Raw genomic sequence first — 19,167 nt, 5'->3', positions numbered from 1 at the left:
TCAGTTTCTGGCAGCTGGAGCAGGGTATGTTCCTATCGCAACGTATCTTCAATATCCAGTCAGCCTCTCCAACTTGATGCGCCCAGGCAGGGGTTCTGCAGCTCAACCTTTTTCAGGCGGCAAAAATCACACTGCAGTAGTAATGGTTAGCGAAAGTGCACAGCTACCCGGAGATGTGTCTCTTTGACGCTTGGGGCGGATTCTTACAGCCTTCCTGCTTTGCGTAAGAGGAATACGGCCCGGGCCAGGCGACTCAGGACTCTCGATAGCACTCATCTCCATAAACTATAGCGTTGAAATTCAAGTGGCCCGTTACTCTAGTTCCCGAGGCGGAGAGATGGGGGAGGACAACGGAGATCCGTGGTGAGCACGGAATGGGAATACGGTCTCAGCCGAAGTTGCGGCACTCCAAGGTTATACGGAATGTGGTGGAGGAAATTCGCTCCCCGAAAGTCCCGAGAGTCCCGAAAGTCCGGACACCTAAAACATGCTCCCCATGACGGTATCTGCCGGAGTCCGCGGGTACCGCCCGCCGCTCACATAACTCTCCACGGCCATTGACTGACTAATTCTTTTCGTCCGGAAGTTCAGAACTCACTCGGGGTACCTATAGAAACCATTCATCGTAAACAAGAGTGGAGTTTTATAGCCATCGCCAAGATTGAGATCAGTGCCTGGTACATCAGCCTCTGACTTGTGACACAGCACTGTCAGCTGGAGAAGGGGCAATTATTGAAGAATCTTTCAACGGTATTCCGTACAGGTGATGGGAATGGAATAGGTGAACCAGCAGCAATTAGTTACTAGGAGAGACTAAATCATAGGTCAGGGGCTAAATGAAATAAGAAAAATCCTATTCATTAGGAAAATACTAAACTCCCAAAACGAAAGGTACTTAAATCAAATGACCTTAAACATGAGTGAAGACACCTACCGCTATAAGTGATCTAATTTCAGGGGAAGGAGGTCCAGTGGGCATGGGAGTTTGCACTGACCAAGATAGTGGAAGCACAGCAATGAGAAGTTGAACGAGAGATCGTTGCCTACAGTCGTGGCCGGACTCTCACTCTGTAGTTCGGACTCCGAAACCAAAACAGCCAAGATGCGACTGAGACTACTTCGGCGGACTTGCGGGTTGATAAGGCGCCGAAATACTGACGAGCTAAAGTACCACTAATTGCCAGTTATAGCTTTTAAAGAGCAGATGTTCTTCGAGTCTCATTTCACACCAACAACAATATTTGCGCGTTTGACTTAATCACTTCGATCCGGTTCTGGCTGACATATGGATTGGGCTCTGTGCCATTTTGTCTGAGCCTAGAAAGGCATGTCACCCTCAGAGAAAGGTGGCTTCGACAAGCCGGGGACTGAGTCTGAACTTGACCGTGCCGAGCAGAGTTCAACAACACTTCAGTCAAGAGACAAAGACGCCAAATCAGCGAGTGATCACCGCGACGCTGACATGGAGGAAGAGATTCATGAACTTGCGCGCCGCTTCACATCACAATCGCATCGCCCTCACGGCTTATTCCCGGTGCTAGCCGAGGGACCTCTCGACCCCCACAGCGAAGAGTTCAACGCCAGAAAGTGGGCAAAGGCCTTCTACAATGTTCGAGAAAACATCAGTGGAGACGCGCCTCCCCGTATGAGCGGCATCGCATTTCGAAACCTCAGCGTTCATGGATTCGGTACGCCGACAGACTTCCAGAAGACCGTTGGTAACGTCTGGCTAGATGCAATCAGCATGATCAACTGCCTTCGGGGGAAACAAGCATAGCGAATTGATATCCTTCGGGGCTTGGAGGGTCTTGTGGAGGCTGGAGAGATGCTTATGGTACCTGGCCCTCCCGGCTCAGGTTGCTCAACCCTGCTGAAAACCATTTCCGGCGACACGCATGGTCTTTACGTCGACAATGATTCTACGATGAACTATCGATGTATCACAGCCCAGCAAATGAGGTCTGTTTTTCGTGGCACACAGCCGAAGTCGATGCTCATTCTCCCCATATGACTGTTGGGGATACTTTATACTTCGCAGCACGGGCTCGATGTCCTCAAACCATCCCCGATAATATCTCCCGAAAAGAGTATGCCGAACATCTGCGGGATGTGACAATGGCGATGTTCGGGATCGCACATACAATGAAGACCCGAGTTGGAGACGACTTTATCCGTTGTGTAAGCGGAGGCGAACGCAAACGTGTTACTATTGCCGAAGCTGCACTGAGCTACTCTCCTTTATAATGCTGAGATAATAGTACACGAGGCCTCGATAGTGCCAACGCTCTTGAGTTCTGCCGCACTCTCCGTGTACAGGCTGATATTCTCGGAACCACTGCGTGCGTCGCGCTTTACCAAGCCTCGCAAGACGCGTATAATGTACGAGAAACTCCCCATTTTGTGCACTCACTCTGCCGCGCGTATTGTCTTGCTGGAGATCTCTAACGTGTTAACAGGTCTTTGACAAAGTTATTGTCCTGTACGAAGGTCGGCAGATTTCCTGACCTCTATGAGAAGCCACCAGGAACGAATCGTTCGTTCTGGGTTCGAAGGAAAAGCACCACGAACACCTGACGAGTTTGCTCAAGTCTGGAAGAACAGCCAAATTCGTGTTCAGCTCGACCAGAGCATCACCAGCTACATTGAGCAACATGCTTTCCACGACAAGCACTACTATGACTTCTTGGCTTCCCGACAGCAGGACCAGTCCAAGAACCAGCGCTCTCTTTCTCCATTCACACTGTCCTACTGGGGCCAGGTTAAGTTGACATTGTGGCGGAGTTGGCTGCTTTTTCTTGGCGATCCCAGCACCACTGTAACCATGTTCGCTATGAACTTGCTTCAGGCGTTGATCGTCAGCAGTATCTTCTATAGTTTACAGCCTGATTCTTCCACCATATCCCGGCGCGGTATCCTGATTTTCTTCCTGGTCCTCATGAACGCATTCAGCAGTATGTTGGAAATTATGACCCTCTACGCCAAAAGAAAAGTCGTTGAGAAACATGCTCGATACGCGCTGTACCATCCTAGCGCTGAAGCATTGGCGGCTATGGTTTGCGATTTGCCGTACCAGGTCGTCAACTGCATCCTCAATAATATCATCATCTACTTCATGACAAACCTTCGTCGAGAACCAGGACCCTTCTTCTTCTTCTTGCTAAACATATTCGTCATCACATTGACAATGTCTATGATGTTTCGGTTGATGGGTTCACTGACTAAGACAATCGCCCAGGCTCTCGCTCCCGCTTCGGCCATCCTACTTGTCATCATGCTGTACACGGGGTATGCTATCAAGGTCCAAAACATGCAGAATTGGCTGGCGTGGCTGCGATGGCTGAACCCAGTCCACTATGGTTTCGAGAGCCTGATGCTGAACGAGTTTGTTGGACGTACCTTTTCCTGCGCCATGTTTATTCCATCTGGCGTTTCATATGGTTCCATCTCCCCAAGGCAGCGCATTTGCGCGGTTGCTGGATCGCAACCCGGACAAGATTTTGTTGATGGCACGACATACCTCGATGTTTCATACGGCTACGCTAACTCACATCGCTGGCGGAACTTGGGGATCATGCATGCGTACATGGTGTTCTTTCTTGTCTGTCACTTGATCGCAACCGAATATGTTGCTTCTGAACGTTTCAAGGGTGAGGTTCTGGTCTTTACACGAAAAGCAATGGCCCAACGTAAGAAGGCCTTCCGCGCAGATGTTGAGGCCACGCCATCGCGTGCAGTGGTAGCTGCGCAGCAGGCCCAAAGTGGTCCCGCCAACATCAAGTCTCAGACATCTATTTTCCATTGGCCCAATGTTTGCTACGATGTCAAGATTGGGAACGAGACGCGCCCCATTCTTGATCAAGTGGATGGATGGGTAAAGCCAGGCACCCTCACTGCTCTGATGGTATGTCATCTTGGTACAGTTTGAGTTATCGAGCTAACATTTTCAAGGGAGTATCTGGCGCAGGCAAAACAACGCTCTTTGATGCCCTTGCAAGCCGAATTACAATGGGTGTTGTTACTGGGCTCATGCTCGTGGACGGCAGTCCTCGAGATCAGTCATTCCAGCGGAAAACGGGCTACGTCACGCAACAAGACCTTCACCTGCACACTTCAACTGTTAGGGAAGCTCTCGTATTCAGCGCTCTGCTTCGCCAGCCTGCTAAGTACAGTAATGCCGAAAGGGTCGCCTACGTTGATGTTGTAATCGACCTTCTCGAAATGCATGAATATTCCAACGCCATTATTGGTACTCCGGGTGAAGGGCTCAACGTTGAACAACGGAAGAGATTGACTATTGGTGTCAAGCTTGCTTCGCGGCCTGAACTGCTTGTCTTTCTCGATGAACCAACGTCCGGTCTGGATAGTCAAACCTCGTGGTCAATCTGCAATCTTATGGAGAAACTCACAAAGGCCGGACAAGCCATTCTCTGCACGATCCATCAACCGCCTGCTATCCTCTTTCAGAGATTTGACCGTCTTCTCTTGTTGGCAAAAGGCGGCAAGACTGTCTACTTCGGCGATATTGGTAAAAGTTCATACATCCTAACTGATTACTTCGTTCGAAACGGAGGTCCTCCGTTACCTTTGGACGCCAATCCTGCCGAATACATGCTGAACGTAATTGGTGCTGCACCTGGGGTGCGTACATACATCGATTGGCCAGCTGTTTGGCGCGCCTCGCCCGAATATCAAAGCGTCCAGCGCGAACTCAGTCGTCTTTCCTCGAGCCCAGTCCAGCCGACCAAGGAACTTGCCAATTCCTCTACCGACTACACAGAGTTTGCTGCGAGCTACAGCTTGCAGTTCAAAGAGGTCGTTAGACGTGCTTTCCAGCAGTACTGGCGTAGCCCTTCCTACATCTATTCTAAGGCCTTCTTATCAATTGGCGCAGTAAGTTTGAGCTTGCATTACTTTTTTGGACTATACAGAAACTGATCAGCCAGGCCATCTTCATCGGCTTATCGTTCCTCAACGCGAATAATACCCAGAGTAGACTTCAGAACCTAATGTTTGGTGTCTTCATTTTCTTGACTGTCTTCAGCCAGCTTGTTGATCAGATCATGCCTGTCTTTGTATCCCAGCGGATGATGTACGAGGCCCGTGAACGTCCAGCGAAGGCATACTCATGGACGGCATTTCTTGTGGCCAACATTGTGGTAGAGCTTTCCTACAACACCATAAGTCCCAGTGGCACCTCGTCTATCTTTCAGCAGAGCTAACGCATGGAAGGCGATGAGTGTATTCAGCTTCCTCCTGTGGTACTTTCCCATGGGTCTCTACCGCAACGCTCGTGAAACTGGTACACAACACTCGCGTAGCACAACCATATTTCTATTTACTTGGGCTTTCTTCATTTTCACCACCAGCTTCGCTTTCCTTGCCATTGCAGGGCTAGACAGCGCTGAGGTGGCTGGAGGTATTGTTGGTCTCCTGACCATCATGATGTTCACCTTCTGCGGCGTTGTAGCTACTCCAGACAAAATGCCTGGCTTCTGGATTTTTATGTACCGCTGCAACCCCTTCACCTACTTTGTGGAGGGCTTCCTCGGCACTGCGCTAGCTAACGCCAAAGCAACTTGCGCTGCGAACGAATACTTGCAGTTCGAACCCCCCAACGGTTCGACGTGCGGTGATTACATGATGCAGTACATCAAAGATCGTGGTGGTTTCGTGCGGGATCGCGATGATACCTCTCTGTGTGAGTTTTGTCAGCTAGACCAGACGAAAAACTTCCTAAATGGTGTCAACATTAACTTTGATAACCGTTGGAGGGATTTTGGACTCATGTGGGTGTTCGTCATCTTCAATCTTGGCGCCGCAGTCTTCCTCTACTGGCTCGCGCATGTGCCGAAGGTGAAGAAGTCCACTAGCAGTTAGACCTTTTTCTATTAAATCATGATCCAGTCAGAAGCAACGGATAATTCCACCGCCCAAGAACTACATGCGCTAGGGTACAGAGCATGTCCGCTCACACCCTAGACTATACTACCCCAGGGCTATGCAACACTCTTTTTCGATTTTTTTGTATTGTTCTGAAATCCTCATACATCTTTTCTTTTCTTTTTGTTCTTTTGCTTTAGCTAATTGTTCGCTTCTCCCGCTATATCTAATATAATTGTCTCTTTATCCGCTTTTGAAATACGAAGAAATGGTTCCAAGTTGCATTGAAAGTAATTTGCAGCATCATTGTCAGTATTGACTTTTTAACTACATTTGATGTTAAGACCATTATCAGACTCCTGGAATGTGCAACGGGCTGGACAGCGTGCGGATACACCACTGTCTCGATACTTCCGTGACGATTTCCACGGCCTAATATCGCGAAAGCTGTACAATGTATTCTAGGTCGTTGGAGCTTGCCTACACCGAGAGAAGTATGTGACTTGCAACTATGACCACGGCGAGAAGCTGAGTGACCAGGAAGCGGTGGCCTTGACTGCTGCCGTACGGCAGTCTCCCTGCCACTTGGCCTTGGACAGTGCTAGTCGGCCTTCCTACACGGTTACCAGGGCCGTGGGGGAGATACACCATGTTGATATCAAAATTTCGAAGATCACCTGCCAGGAGGGCAGGACAGCCTCGGCGACTATTTCGTTGGTACTAATTTAGTATGAAATTTGGGAATATTAGAGCTGACATGATATTGAATGACTTCGATTCAAGGCCCTCCACTAGTTGCACATAACTCGGTCGGCAAGACGGCTATTCAAGTCCCTGCATACAACCCAAGTCCAGACTCTGTGAGCCTCCGCGGCATAGTGGACGTTCTATCAATAGCCGCAACTAGCCGATGCGTAATGTATCTCCATCGAACCTAAGTTCAAAAGAGTTCATTCTACTTAGATGGTATGGGGTCTATTATTAGAAACTGGTCGATCATCGTCACTCTAAATAGCTTTTCTAGGCATTCTTGGGTAGTTCATTAAACGCAACTGCCTCCGGCAGGTCTGCCTCTGCGATAATCTATTATTTATAAACAAAAGTGCATTAAGACAAGAAAGGAATGCAAAAGAATGTAAGACCTCTAACTAGCGCAGTCAATGCCCGAGATTCTGCGCCTCACACATCTTCTTATACATGTCGCTCCTAGCCAGCAGCTCATCGTGTGTTCCTGTCACCAGGATCTTGCCATTATAAAAGACACAAATCATGTCGGCGTGGCGGACGGTCGACAATCGATGGGCGACAGCAATCGTAATTCTGTCACCCGTCTTGGCAGCTTCATTGAGGGCATCCTGGACTACTCGCTCTGACTGCGTGTCCAAAGCGCTAGTAGCCTCGTCGAGAAGAAGCAGGCGTGGGTTTCGGATAAGCGCTCTCGCAATCGCGATACGCTGGCGTTGACCGCCCGAAAGTTGAAGACCGTTGGCTCCGCAGGGAGTGTTGAGGCCCTCCGGTAGGGAGCAGATGAAATCCCAGGCGTTGGCGGAGCGACAGGCCTGGACGATGTCGTCTTCAGATACTGATGAAGTGTCTTCGTTGGGGACACCCATGGCGATGTTCTCGCGAATAGTACCAGGATAGAGTTTGGGCTCTTGTTGGACGAGGGCGACTTCCTTGCGGAATGCCCAAGGGTTCATCTCATCCAGGTTCTTGCCATCCAGAACAAGGTGGCCACGGACTGGGTCGTAGAAACGCTCCAGCATGGCGATCATGGTACTCTTTCCACAGCCCGAGGCACCGACAAAAGCAACAAATTGGCCTTTCTTAATCTTGAGATTGATGCCACGCAAAACTTGAGTGTCAGGCCTCAAGGGATAAGAAAATTGTACCTTGTCGACATCGAGGGACTGGAATCCTTCAGGGCCGTTGGCGCGATTCTCGTCCGTCTCCCGGATGGAAGGGTTAAGCTGTTCGAGCCAGAAGAGGTAGTTGGCAGCGTTGGTTGCTTTCGTCATGCTGCTGGCAAAACCAAAGAGAATAGACGCCTGCTGGCCGGAGAAGAACACTCCGAGGAACGCAACAAAGAAGTTGACCATGGTGAGGTCCCCAGTGGAGACCAGGCGGCATCCATACCAGAAGCCCAACGCCTGGAATGCGTACTCGACGCTCTGGGTGAATGCAAAGGGCAGCATGATTAGAAAAATTGGCTTCACTGAGTCGGAGATGGCGTGCTGGAGCTCCTTGTCGTAGTTATCAAGAACCGAGTTCTCGATAGCCAGGGAAGAAACTGTCCGAATAGCGCTTATAGCCTCTGATGCAATAGATGCACTCTGTGAGAATCGCTTGGAGATTTTGATATCCATCTGGGCTTCCATTTTCAGACGAGCGTAGCCCGAGAGCAGCATGGGTGGAAGGCCAGCGAAGATAATAACGACACCCAATCTCCATCCGTAAGCCAAGGCCACAATAGAGCATGACAACAAACTGAGAACTGAAACCAGGATAAGGGCAACGTTGAAACCCATGAGCTCAAAAACAGCTTGAGGGTAGGAATCTACCCGGCTCGACAAGGCGCCTGTGGTGTTCTCAGGACGGTCAAAGAAACGAAGGTCTTGTCGAAGCATATCGTTGATGATTGCCTTTCGGTACTTGTGGTTCAATGTCTAGCAGGTAATCAGAAATCTTTTCCAATTAGAAGTATCCAAGGCTGTTTCTTACCTGAGCAACGACGTTGGATGTCCATCCAAGAACAAAATAAACAACGAGACAGCCACAAGCCATGGCGAGGAACATCAGAGCGAAAAAGCTTCCCTTCTTCTGCATCGCATGGCCAGTGAGCTTGAAAACGTCAATGAACCGCGACATCAAAATAGCTTGACCAGGGTAGGCAGCGGCTTCCAGTGTGTTAGCGTAAACCCAGAGAGCTTCGAGTGATTTGTCTTACCTGCGGCCATACAGGACAACACCAGCAACAGATACGTGTACTTCAGCTCAGGAGTCGATCTTAAAATTTTCCACACAGTATGGATAAGTCCAACCCGCTTAAATTTATCATAGTCATCACGGTCCAGGTCAGACTCTAGACGTCCTTTGGTCGTGGTCGAGTACCGTGTCAGCGACCTGGTGAGCGCAGCTGGTTCGTCAAGGGCCTCATCCTCGTCTCCTTCGGTCGAGGAGTCATTATCGAAAGCTGGCTTTGCAGCTGCTGACAGATCCTGAGCTTTAACCAAGCGAGAATAGGCACCACCGGCCTCAATAAGAGAATGGTGTGTACCCTGCTCAACAATACGGCCCTTGTCCATGACCACAATGTTATCAGCGTTGCGGATCGTAGCCAGCTTATGCGCAATAGTGACAGTAGTGCGACCCTTGGAAACATTATCGAGAGCTTTCTGAACAATCTCCTCAGCCTGGGGATCCAAAGCGCTAGTGGCCTCATCGAGAAGTAGAATACGCGGCTGCGAAACAACACTTCGAGCAATAGCCACTCGCTGCTTCTGACCTCCAGAGAGCAAGCCGCCTCTTTCACCAATGATCGTATCGTAGCCAGCCGGAAGGGCGCTAATGAAGTCGTGAGCGAAAGCAATCTTGGCAGCTTCTTGAATCCTCGCCAACTTCTCCTCCCGTGAGTCGTTCTCCCACGCTGTACCGATGAGACCGTTTGCAATATTGTCGTAGACCGTGCCCGAAAACAAGACTGGTTCCTGTTGAACAAGACGAACGTGCTTCCTGAGCCATTGGACATTCATCTTATCGATTGGTCGGCCGTCTAGCATCACAGAGCCCGAGTTTGGATTATACCATCGTTCAATAAGGCCGATAATTGTGCTCTTGCCGGACCCACTGGCTCCAACGAGAGCTGTCACCTGGCCAGCAGGAATATGGAGGGAGAAGTTTTCCAGTACCGTGACTCCGGGGCGCATGGGATAGCTGAAGCTAAGGTTGTCGCAGTCAATATTGCCCTCGATCTCAGTAGGTTGCTCTCCATCGTCAGAAAATGGGTCAATGGCCGATGTGCGGTCAATCAGTCGGAAAATCTCGGCCGCGGCGGAAGCAGCTCGACTGAAGTCAATCAAGTAGGGAGCGATGGACGTCAAACTTGCAGACGCGATGATAACCGACATGAGGACGATAAATACATCGCCAGGCTTGTCTACCTCGCCGGTAGCGATCATCTTGATAGATTGCCAGAAGCACAGGCCAATACCGGCGAAGATGATGAAGTACTCAACGGAAAACATGCAGCCGAGGAGCGCATTCTTCTTATTGCCAAGCCTATGGGCCTCATCCAAATACTTATCGAATTCTCGGACAAGTCGTGATCGAAGAGCAAAGGCCTGGACATTTCGAGCGCTCGAGAGGATACTCTCTGCGAAGGAGCCGCCCTGTGCGTGGACCTTGAGGATTTTGGTTTCGATCGCGGCTTCCAAGGCAGAGCTGGCACCCATAGTAATAAGAGTGGCTGGAGCAATGCAACAGCAGATTAAAGTCAGCTTCCACTGAGTGACAAAGGCCAAGATGAAGGCGGCAACAAAGCAAGACAATCCTTGGACCACGAGGCCCAGCTTTTCTGAAATGCCAGCCTGAATGAGTTTGCCGTTAGAAGTTGCCTGCATGGCAATCGACCCGCCGATTCCAGAGTCGAAGTAGGCAATTTCCTGGCTAAGGCCGGCTCTGACATAGACGCAGCGAATGTTTCGAGTGATACGATAGGCGGCGAGTGTAAAGAGAACACTGTATCCGTAGCTAGCGACAAATCGAGCGATTCCGATTACGAAGAAGTACAGCCTGTTTCAATGTCAGCCTAGTGTTAAAACCTTGTCGATGTTACTCGTGGCACAACGTACGCGAGTCTGGCTGCATCACTGCGAAATCCTGCAGGGGATGATTTTCCCGTGGTATAGTCGGTGATGATGGTGATGAACTGGCCAAACACCAGATTGACCATGGCCATGGCAACTCCAGAGCCCACAGCGCAGAATGTAGCCACAGCCTGCATGGAATATTCAGTCGAGGTGGCATATCGGAAGATTCTCTGCAGAATGAAAATGCGTCAGCAGTCAGGTCCCGGTTATCAAAGTAGAGAGGGCTTGGTTGAGCCCTCCCGTTCCACCTACAGTATATCCTTCGCCTGCGCCGATGTCTTCGTCGCCATTTTGGTCGGGTCCTGGGACCTGTGGCTTCTCGGAGACGCCCATGGTGCCTATGGCTCAGGGTTTGGATCCAGTCAGGGTCTGAAATAATCAAGCTTTGAAGAACTGGAGGAAAGGAAACGCTGATGATCACTGGATGGCTTCAACTAGTAAGGAGGGACGTGGGTGTGCTGCGTATAAGGTGAGGCAGATGAGAAACAAAAACACTGAGGGGAGCGAAACCTCATCCTTTCTTGTAGATTTGTTTGTTAGTATGCAAACCAACTCCTTGGTGGATAACAAGTAAGTAGAATTTGAGATCCAGTCTTGTCTCTTGAGCCTTCCGCACTCTCGGGTCTACCGATCTCCGATCTTCCGTCGAGGGACGCAGATGACAGACGCCGGGTAAGGCCCACCAGAAGCGGCGACCCACTACCTTATTTCCCGGAGCGAAAAAGGACCTAAAAAGTTCCGTACTGCCTACAGTGGGAGACAAAATGTAGGCGATCTCCTGCTAGCTCGGAGTCCTTGAATAGCCTAGTTAAGTTCTTAAATAAGAGTATAAAACATCAGCCTTACACAAACTTCATCAGGCTAGCCAATCATACTTCCTGCAGCATAGTTGTAGGTTAGCGAATTAGGCTAGTCACGGGATTCAAGCAAACAGGGAGTCGAATACATTTTGCCCCCCTCCACTGCAGATTACCTTGGTCAAATATCAACAAGGATATCATTCTCCGAAACATGCAACTAAATAACACAAGGCTGACGGGAGTTACGGCCTCCGCATTTTCCGGCTCTCACCCTGCATGACATACAATAGATACTAGTACACTGGATATTTGGATGAACCAATAGCGGCTCGGGTACGAATAACCGAAGCATCTGATCGTCTGATTGGCGAGGCGTAATCTTAGTCTGGGAGAGAAAGATGGGGATGCTAAGGGCTTCCGCATTCTAGGCTTTATACGCTAACACGGATTGTGCGAACACTAAATCCCGTGGCGTCCGCGGAATCCGACATTCGCCTTTCAGATATGACGTTCTCTTCTTTTTCAAGGTGAAACTTAGGCTTCGGTGGCTGCTGCAACGATCAATCGAACTCCTCGTCGTGAAAAGCACCGTCCGTTATTTTGCGTTTATCCACGGAGTACAGATATCAACATACCAGCTCGACTTGCCATGTAGGCGGATATTTGGCCGGAAAGGCTAGCGAGGCCTCCGGGAGGGGAAGGGCAACAGAAGGTCTGATGTCTTACAAGTGGCGCACTAGAAGACGGTTGCAATTTTTATCTCTTCCCTTGCCAGATGCAGACATGCGCGGAATCTGAGACTGCGGACTCCGTAATCTATGTACTACGTAGTAGTTGATTTAACATCACGGTGCATATATGCGTGAAAATCGATACCACCCCCCAGAATCTCTTACTGGCGACTTGTTGTGGATGTCTCCGTCATTCCATTCGGTTCTTAACCCTGTCAGAGTATTGTGGGTGGAAATGCCAAGCCATCAACCTCAGCCTTAGGGGAAAGGGGCTGGCGATCATCTTAGGTCAGGTAACCTTGGTTCAGATCTCTCTAGCGCAATTGCAGCATTTCACTTCATCACCCTAGCTTCTGCTCCCAGAATCCATTTGGACCTGAAAACTTGCAGTTATCCGTAACAGTCGTACTCTTCTATTGACCTAAAAACGAAAAGTCTAATGAAGCCTGGCCCTCAAGCATGTTTATCATGTGTTGATTCACTTCGAACCATTCTCCCAGCTCCGTCGTATGGCCCATCCACGCAGTCAGAAGCATTCCTCCTTGACCGTCTACTCCCGGCATATTGTTAAAATCACCATCGAGGGCCTGTCGAATATTGACATCCTGGTTTGTGACCGACGAAAACTCGGTGCTTTGTTGCTGGCAGTTCTCCTGGTTCATTTGGGGGAACCCTAATGCAGTAAGATAGGCATTCAAACTGGCGTGTTCATCTGCTGGGGCCTGTTCTCGGCTCAATGTCGAGGACCGGTAAACGGTATAACGCTGCGCAATCTTAGAAAGGACCCCAAAGGGTCTGCGCATTCTGGACGCGGAATCTGAGAGTGTTGGAGCAACGGCCTCTATTGACGCTACAAAGCCGTCAAGACGGTTAAGATCCTCTTCTTCACGTTGGGTTGATTCTATAACATGGCAAAACAACACGATGAAGGGAGTGAAAGGGGCAAACAAGAGGGTCCTGGCCAAGTTTTGTGCGAGCTGTGTATAACTTGATATGCGGTGTGGTGATATGTAAGGAGTTGCCTCTACTCACCAATGTATATATGTGGTGAAATAGGTGGAGGTAATATCCTTGAAGGTGGTTACGAAATCCTGGTGTCGTTGGAGCGTAGCTCTCGCTGCCTCAAGGCAGTCTGGGATGAAGGCGGACGGGGGATCCTGGGGGAGTTGGGCTTGCGCGATACACTAGGATGAGGAGCGATAGGCGTAAGACATCATCTGAGAGAGTCATGTACTCAATCAGGCGGTGAACAAGTGTGTCCCTGGCTTTCTGGAAGTAATTATCATTGAACATGTTAGCAGTTGGACCTAAAAACCAAACGCCCAACTGCGCCTGGCCACAATCACAAGCAAGCTTCACCCTCATGTGGCAGGCTTCCCGCGCTAGTTTATACAGGTCATTTGAGATCGTCTGGACTCGAGATTTCCGTACATGATCGGGTTGCGTGATAGAGTCTGGGCTGTACAGACTCTCGTAGATCTTGCCCTGACATCGCGCCGTGTTGATCCACATAGTTATGCTAACATCAATTAGGGAGCAGGTGCCAGGTTCTGAAATCATCGGGGTGGTAACGTCCCAGTCTTGAATCGTCGAGGCCCGCCCTAAGCGTAGCGACAGGCTCTTATCGATGAAGTACGTGAACCAGAAGAGGAGTTGCGCATGCCTCTTCTCTTCGGCGACAACACCTTCCTTTATAGAAGGAATCCGATGGTAGCCGAGAGTCTGGGATAACTCAGATGCCTTTGACGACAAAGTCCAGCAAAGTGATGGCTTTGAGATTTCGATGGTATGGAAAGCCTGTGTGTTTCTTGTGAGATAAAGTGGGTTATATTGGAGTGAAAGGGTAAATTACTCACGCCTAGTAGGAGGGCTGAGATCATGTCCAAAGTTGCAGGTAGATGTAGAGGCAAGTTAACCAGTGCTGTCTCAAGGTTAGTGCGGCATGTATGGGCATAGTTGAGGCTTTCAGTCTTGTCGGGCATTTCTTCAGATTTCTCAATAAATAGTTGTAAAAGGCCAGAGTTGGCAATGATAAAGTCGGCCTCGGAGAAATCTTCAGAAAAGTAGACCCGAAGGCAAATACTGGAAAGGTTTCCCACGGAAAAAGGTCATGAAGCCATACTGATGATTCGAATAAGTTGGCTAAGATTAGGATTCTGAGTCAATCAAGGGTGAGAACCTAAGGTAGAAGTGATCCGTGAGACCTGGAATAAATTGCTTACCTTTGGTACTGTGCAGTAGAGCTACTGCTTTCTCGATTGGTGGCATTTCACGTCCACGAAAAGAAGGACGCAGTGATGGTTCTGCGAGAGGATAAGACATCTCGGTTTTTGAGGTCTGCTGTCTGAATGCGCCAAGAATGCAGTGCAGTGAGTCTAGTGTCTCATTTATATCGAGATCTAGACCCTGCAAACGCCCATTGTGAACCGCCTGTTGAGGCAAGCTTCTGGGAAAAGCGGAATGGGAGGCAACAGACAACCTTTCAACAATGAATGGGGTTTCTACAGTCGTCGGCTTGGATGTTCCGTCGATTGAAGTTGACGACGATGCCATGATTGCAGGGTTTGCAGTGTCAACCCTAAGGGGGGCAGGGGGCATTGACGTAGTAGAGCAAGCTCCAGGAGAGGGCGATAGAGTCTGAAGATCATGTAGTAGTTGGGTTATGGTTTCGAGGTGGTGATCTTTAAGGTCGATCTTCTGCTCGCTGGAAGACACGTGGTTCAACATTAGCGAGGTCGATGGATGAGACGGCGGCTTCAGTAATGCCATTTTGAACGAAGCAACGCAAGCTTAAAGAGTTTGGAGGAACGAACTATTTGTTGGACACTGACGCCCGGTTCCGTTTCTCTCTTCTGCTTCTCACACTCTTGATACAGGGTATCTTTGCTTGTAAGCAGTGAGAGCAGGGACAGTTTCTATCGCAGCGGATCTGAAGTTCATATTAGATATTGCTCAAACACTGCAAAGTGGCTTGTTGGAATCCATGAATGACACCACAAGACTTGGGGAGCAGGTTATCCAATGGTGTATCTTAATTCAGCTTACCTTGCGAAAACGACAAGCTTCACACTGGGGAGTTGTCAGTGGAGTGGGCCAAATTTGAAGTGAGATATAGCCTACCGCCCTGCGAAGAGGAAGAGCAGTGGAGGATGCATCTTGCGTAGGCCCTGCGGAGAGCTCTCTTTCGGCGACGGCATCTAATTAAGAATTATCGGCCATGCTACTGACCAGTGGGCTCAGGGCGTGGTGTAAGTAGGGCGTACTCCTCTGAGGGTTAAATGCAGTAAGCCAGTTGCGATGAAAGTTGCGAGGCTACAGGACATGACAGTAGTTAAACAGTAGATAACTCATGATTCATTAAGAGACAAGGCGTCTTGAAGTCTGACGTAGCTGATGGAAAGTTGAGTTGGCGAAATGTCTGGTGGAGAACCGGAGCACCCGTAGCTCCGGATTTTGGACCCCGGACCCATACCCACACTTTGTCACTGTACGCTAGCTTCCTTAATGTGGATCACTAGTCGGTAAAGCACCCCTGACACTAAGCCTTTTTGAAAAAAGCTCAAATTCATCACATTGACATACAGGGTAGGTAGAGCAATTTGTAGGTTAGGTTGGGGTTTTCGGGTAGAAGAAGAGAAGGCGACGGATCTCAGTTACCCTTGGGGTTCCATTCTCATCAACGCCTGCGACAAGTATGTCTACCAGGAAGGTGCTGTCTCGGTCTTTTGCTTTTGTCTGCCTTGACAATTTAATTTATTATACGCAAGACAAAAGAGACAACCTATTGTACATGGTACATGTATTATTGACGTGGTCTTCGTTCCACGCATCCTTTAGACTCTCGGTGGAAGATAGAGAGATGAATCATTTCAGGTTTTTTCTTTTTAGTAAATATTAGCTCGCCAGGCGAACCATGATATCATCAAAAATCAGCAGGACGTATAGCGACGCACACAATTCTATTCTAGATGTGCGCCGGTGGCGAATGGTGGCCCTGAGTAGTGTCTGTAGCCCCACGCCCAATACCAGCCGCCCGAGATAAGACAGGTGGCAGCAAAGAGGACAGCAGCATAGTTAACACTGGTCACCGTGACTGGCAGAGTAAGAGGCATGCAGAAGAGCGGGATTGCGAGTATGGACCAGGCTGCAGGCATATCAGTATGGAAGGAGGGGCTTGAGAGAAAACAAACACATACCGACAGCCACAGAATTAGCGACATATCCGAATTTGCCAAGCGGGAATTTAGCTCCCTTGACTTGCTGCCTCTTGGTGAGAAGGTTGATTGCGACCGGTGTTGCGTAAGAAGCGTTAAGAGTTAGCACACCGACACCCGAGAAGGCATTGAATGCCGCTGACGACCCAAAGTAGATCAAGCCAAGCAGCAAATGCAAAACCATACTAAGAATCATGGCGTTGAGAGGAACGTCTAGCCGCTCGTTGACCCTCGCCCAAATCTGGGCTCCTGGCATAGCTCCATCACGGCTAAACGCCCAGATGCAGCGAGATGAAGCAGTGATGCAGCCGATGCCGCAGATAATACCCAGAACAACTAGCGGCAATAACAGCCCAAACGCACCACCGGAGGATCCAACGGCGGCCTTGATGGTCGGAGGGATAGGCTGAGCCGAGGGAAGACTGGCAAGGTATTTCAGGTCGGGGAGGACAAAACAGATGGGGATGCAGAAGAGCAGGCCGGCGAGTGTATTGATGAAGACAGTAGCGACCATTGCTTTGGGGACTTGGGTGTCGGGTTTTTTGACTTCTTCGCACATGCTATAAATGGTCAGTCTTCCAGAGCTCTAGAGGTCGGAATCAAGGTGATTGGAACACAGACGAAATGATCATGCCAGTTGAAGACGTAGCGTATGCAGCGTGAAGTAGTCCAACGCAGAATGCCCATCCATCGGGCCAACCAGAATTATTCTCAAAATGGGTAAAGACCCATTTGGCGTCGCGACGGCCTTCCTTTGCGAGAACGAGAATGGAGATCATGAGCGCAATGACACCAGCAAAGGTCCAGAAAATGGCGGCCGTCTAAAGAGTCAGTCGAAGATAGGCGATAGAGGGGTGAGACGGCTCTTACATCCAGCCATGGCAGCCACTTATTGCCCAGAGCTGAGACAGCATTGCTAAACACGGTGACACCAACGAATATTAAATATACCTGGTATGGTTCGCCAGCGAGGACTCCTACACCGGGTGCGGCTTCAAAAAGGTTGATAACGGCGACAATGAATAATGTAGTGCCGAAAGTCACAGATAGAGTGATACTGATGTTACCAACAACGAACAGCCAGCCACAGATCCAACTAGCCTCGCGGCGCCAATGGGCGGGCGCTAGCATAAAGGTTTGATAGTATACACCTGGAGACGAGGAAACGGTCAGTCCTTGGTCAAACATGGACAGTACTTCATCTGCAGGATACTCGGCCGCTAGGCAACGGAGCAGCAGTAAGAATGTTGTGGGCAAGGCAGTGGGAAGTAGTACCTCCCGCGATGGGGTATACGCTCGTAATTTCCCCAAGAGACGCAGCGACGCAGATGATCATGGCCGAGACGGCTACCCAGCCCCAGATAATGTTCACCGGACCTCCAGTAGTGACAGGTGGGTTGAAGGTTGTTGCAAGTCCGTAAGGGATCGAGGCAAGGACAAAGGCCATGAAGGCAACCTGGAGGGTTGATCGGTTACGCTGTAGCTGGGGCGTATAGCCTAGGCTCTCGAGGATCTGGTCACCATCGTTGTGCGTTTTAGATGAATGCGGCGCCGCCTCGGTGGCCTCGTCTACAAATGCCTGCTGGTTGGGTTCTGAAGCGTCCATGATCAAAGACGTGAATTGGAAGATCTGAAGAAGCACGTTGAGTAGGTGTAGCGAGGGATTGCACGCGAAAAGTCGACGTGGAAATCTCTAGTCACCTCTGCTTCTATGTTCTTTTATTTGCTTGGGCGCCAATGTCAAAACGCGACACCGATAAGTGCTCAAGCAACTTATCAAGGTTAGCCACTCCAATGTCTAGAATGCCGAGTGCGAGAAACCGCAAAAATGAGACAGATGCAGACGACCTTGAAGCAGAGACAAGGAAACTAGCAGGCGAGTCGTATGTTTTCCCTCTTGCTAACGTATCAGGCGGGGACGGGATGGAGAGAGAAAAAAAAAGAGCGGAATGCTAAGATGTAAAAAAGAAAAATAAGGGAGAGGAGAGAAAATTCTATCTGATGGTGAGAGACAACCGACCCACGAGAGCACTAGACACTGGTAACAGTCGTGTAAGAAAAAGGGTCGCAGCGTCACCAGATTCAGTTCTAGAGCAATAGCACGTGTATTTCATTCACGAGTTCGCTGGATGACGATACCATCCGTTGTTATACTGCGTGAACTAGGTAGGAATAGGTAGGTAGCTTGCTTTGTTGCTGCTCTTTTTCACCGAACCAGGGCATACGGCACACAGACTAGTGGTTTTCTCAACATTCGTTTGTGTGAGGTATTTATTATGAGAGAACCTAGCTTATGACATAAATCGCTGTCTAGCCAAGTCAGTTTGGTGTTCCCCATTGACTTGGGGGACCGAACAGGTTGCAAATCTTACGCATAAACTAGCCTGATATTCTTTTGCTACCATGATGGGAATCAAGGTACTGTGGGATTGCTACTGAAGCTTAGTGCCAATCTGATTCTCGCCCCCTAGCTTAGGAGCTACTTAACTTATTTCCATGTTGTGGTGCCATACTAAGGTCTAGGCTCTCTTTTATTTGGCGCCCTACTTTCTCTGCCGATTTTCGCATTCTAAGCCTGTGGGGTAGATGCTATCTGTCGGGTCCCGTAAACACCGTCTCCCGGTTTCAGGAGTCCGCGCACCCCATCTTTACATCCTAGTGGCATAGAAATCAT

The 19,167-nt window shown here is 49.5% G+C and overlaps 6 protein-coding genes across 6 annotated transcripts; 2 read left to right on the top strand and 4 right to left on the bottom strand.

The window, feature by feature from the left end:
* Positions 1 to 1,327: 1,327 nt before the first annotated feature.
* FOIG_10997 (uncharacterized protein) lies at positions 1,328 to 1,777 on the top strand (the record flags this gene model as incomplete). The annotated part of the gene is made up of 1 exon (XM_031211526.1): positions 1,328 to 1,777. One exon carries the CDS (start codon positions 1,328 to 1,330, stop codon positions 1,775 to 1,777), a length of 450 nt encoding a protein of 149 aa, XP_031058710.1.
* A 338-nt stretch (positions 1,778 to 2,115) lies between these two features.
* Positions 2,116 to 5,877, top strand: FOIG_10996 (ATPase; the record flags this gene model as incomplete). The annotated part of the gene is made up of 6 exons (XM_031211525.1): positions 2,116 to 2,178; positions 2,457 to 2,479; positions 2,515 to 3,901; positions 3,949 to 4,890; positions 4,944 to 5,156; positions 5,230 to 5,877. The coding sequence occupies 6 exons, from the start codon at positions 2,116 to 2,118 to the stop codon at positions 5,875 to 5,877; spliced, it is 3,276 nt and encodes a 1,091-aa protein (XP_031058709.1).
* A 1,160-nt stretch (positions 5,878 to 7,037) lies between these two features.
* Positions 7,038 to 11,081, bottom strand: FOIG_10995 (uncharacterized protein; the record flags this gene model as incomplete). The annotated part of the gene is made up of 5 exons (XM_031211524.1): positions 7,038 to 8,546; positions 8,602 to 8,777; positions 8,828 to 10,671; positions 10,731 to 10,918; positions 11,001 to 11,081. The coding sequence occupies 5 exons, from the start codon at positions 11,079 to 11,081 to the stop codon at positions 7,038 to 7,040; spliced, it is 3,798 nt and encodes a 1,265-aa protein (XP_031058708.1).
* A 1,611-nt stretch (positions 11,082 to 12,692) lies between these two features.
* Positions 12,693 to 13,082, bottom strand: FOIG_10994 (uncharacterized protein; the record flags this gene model as incomplete). Its single annotated transcript, XM_031211523.1, has 1 exon — positions 12,693 to 13,082. One exon carries the CDS (start codon positions 13,080 to 13,082, stop codon positions 12,693 to 12,695), a length of 390 nt encoding a protein of 129 aa, XP_031058707.1.
* Positions 13,083 to 13,401: 319 nt separating this feature from the next.
* Positions 13,402 to 15,434, bottom strand: FOIG_10993 (uncharacterized protein; the record flags this gene model as incomplete). Its single annotated transcript, XM_031211522.1, has 5 exons — positions 13,402 to 14,076; positions 14,136 to 14,332; positions 14,502 to 14,983; positions 15,325 to 15,348; positions 15,400 to 15,434. 5 exons carry the CDS (start codon positions 15,432 to 15,434, stop codon positions 13,402 to 13,404), a joined length of 1,413 nt encoding a protein of 470 aa, XP_031058706.1.
* An 804-nt stretch (positions 15,435 to 16,238) lies between these two features.
* FOIG_10992 (uncharacterized protein) lies at positions 16,239 to 18,099 on the bottom strand (the record flags this gene model as incomplete). The annotated part of the gene is made up of 5 exons (XM_031211521.1): positions 16,239 to 16,423; positions 16,476 to 17,053; positions 17,115 to 17,314; positions 17,364 to 17,644; positions 17,769 to 18,099. 5 exons carry the CDS (start codon positions 18,097 to 18,099, stop codon positions 16,239 to 16,241), a joined length of 1,575 nt encoding a protein of 524 aa, XP_031058705.1.
* Positions 18,100 to 19,167: the final 1,068 nt, after the last annotated feature.

The sequence above is a fragment of the Fusarium odoratissimum genome (genome assembly GCF_000260195.1).
Source record: "Fusarium odoratissimum NRRL 54006 unplaced genomic scaffold supercont1.20, whole genome shotgun sequence".
NCBI lineage: Eukaryota > Fungi > Ascomycota > Sordariomycetes > Hypocreales > Nectriaceae > Fusarium > Fusarium odoratissimum.
Note: the sequence above shows the minus strand (reverse complement) of the source record. Positions and strands in the feature narration are given on the sequence as shown.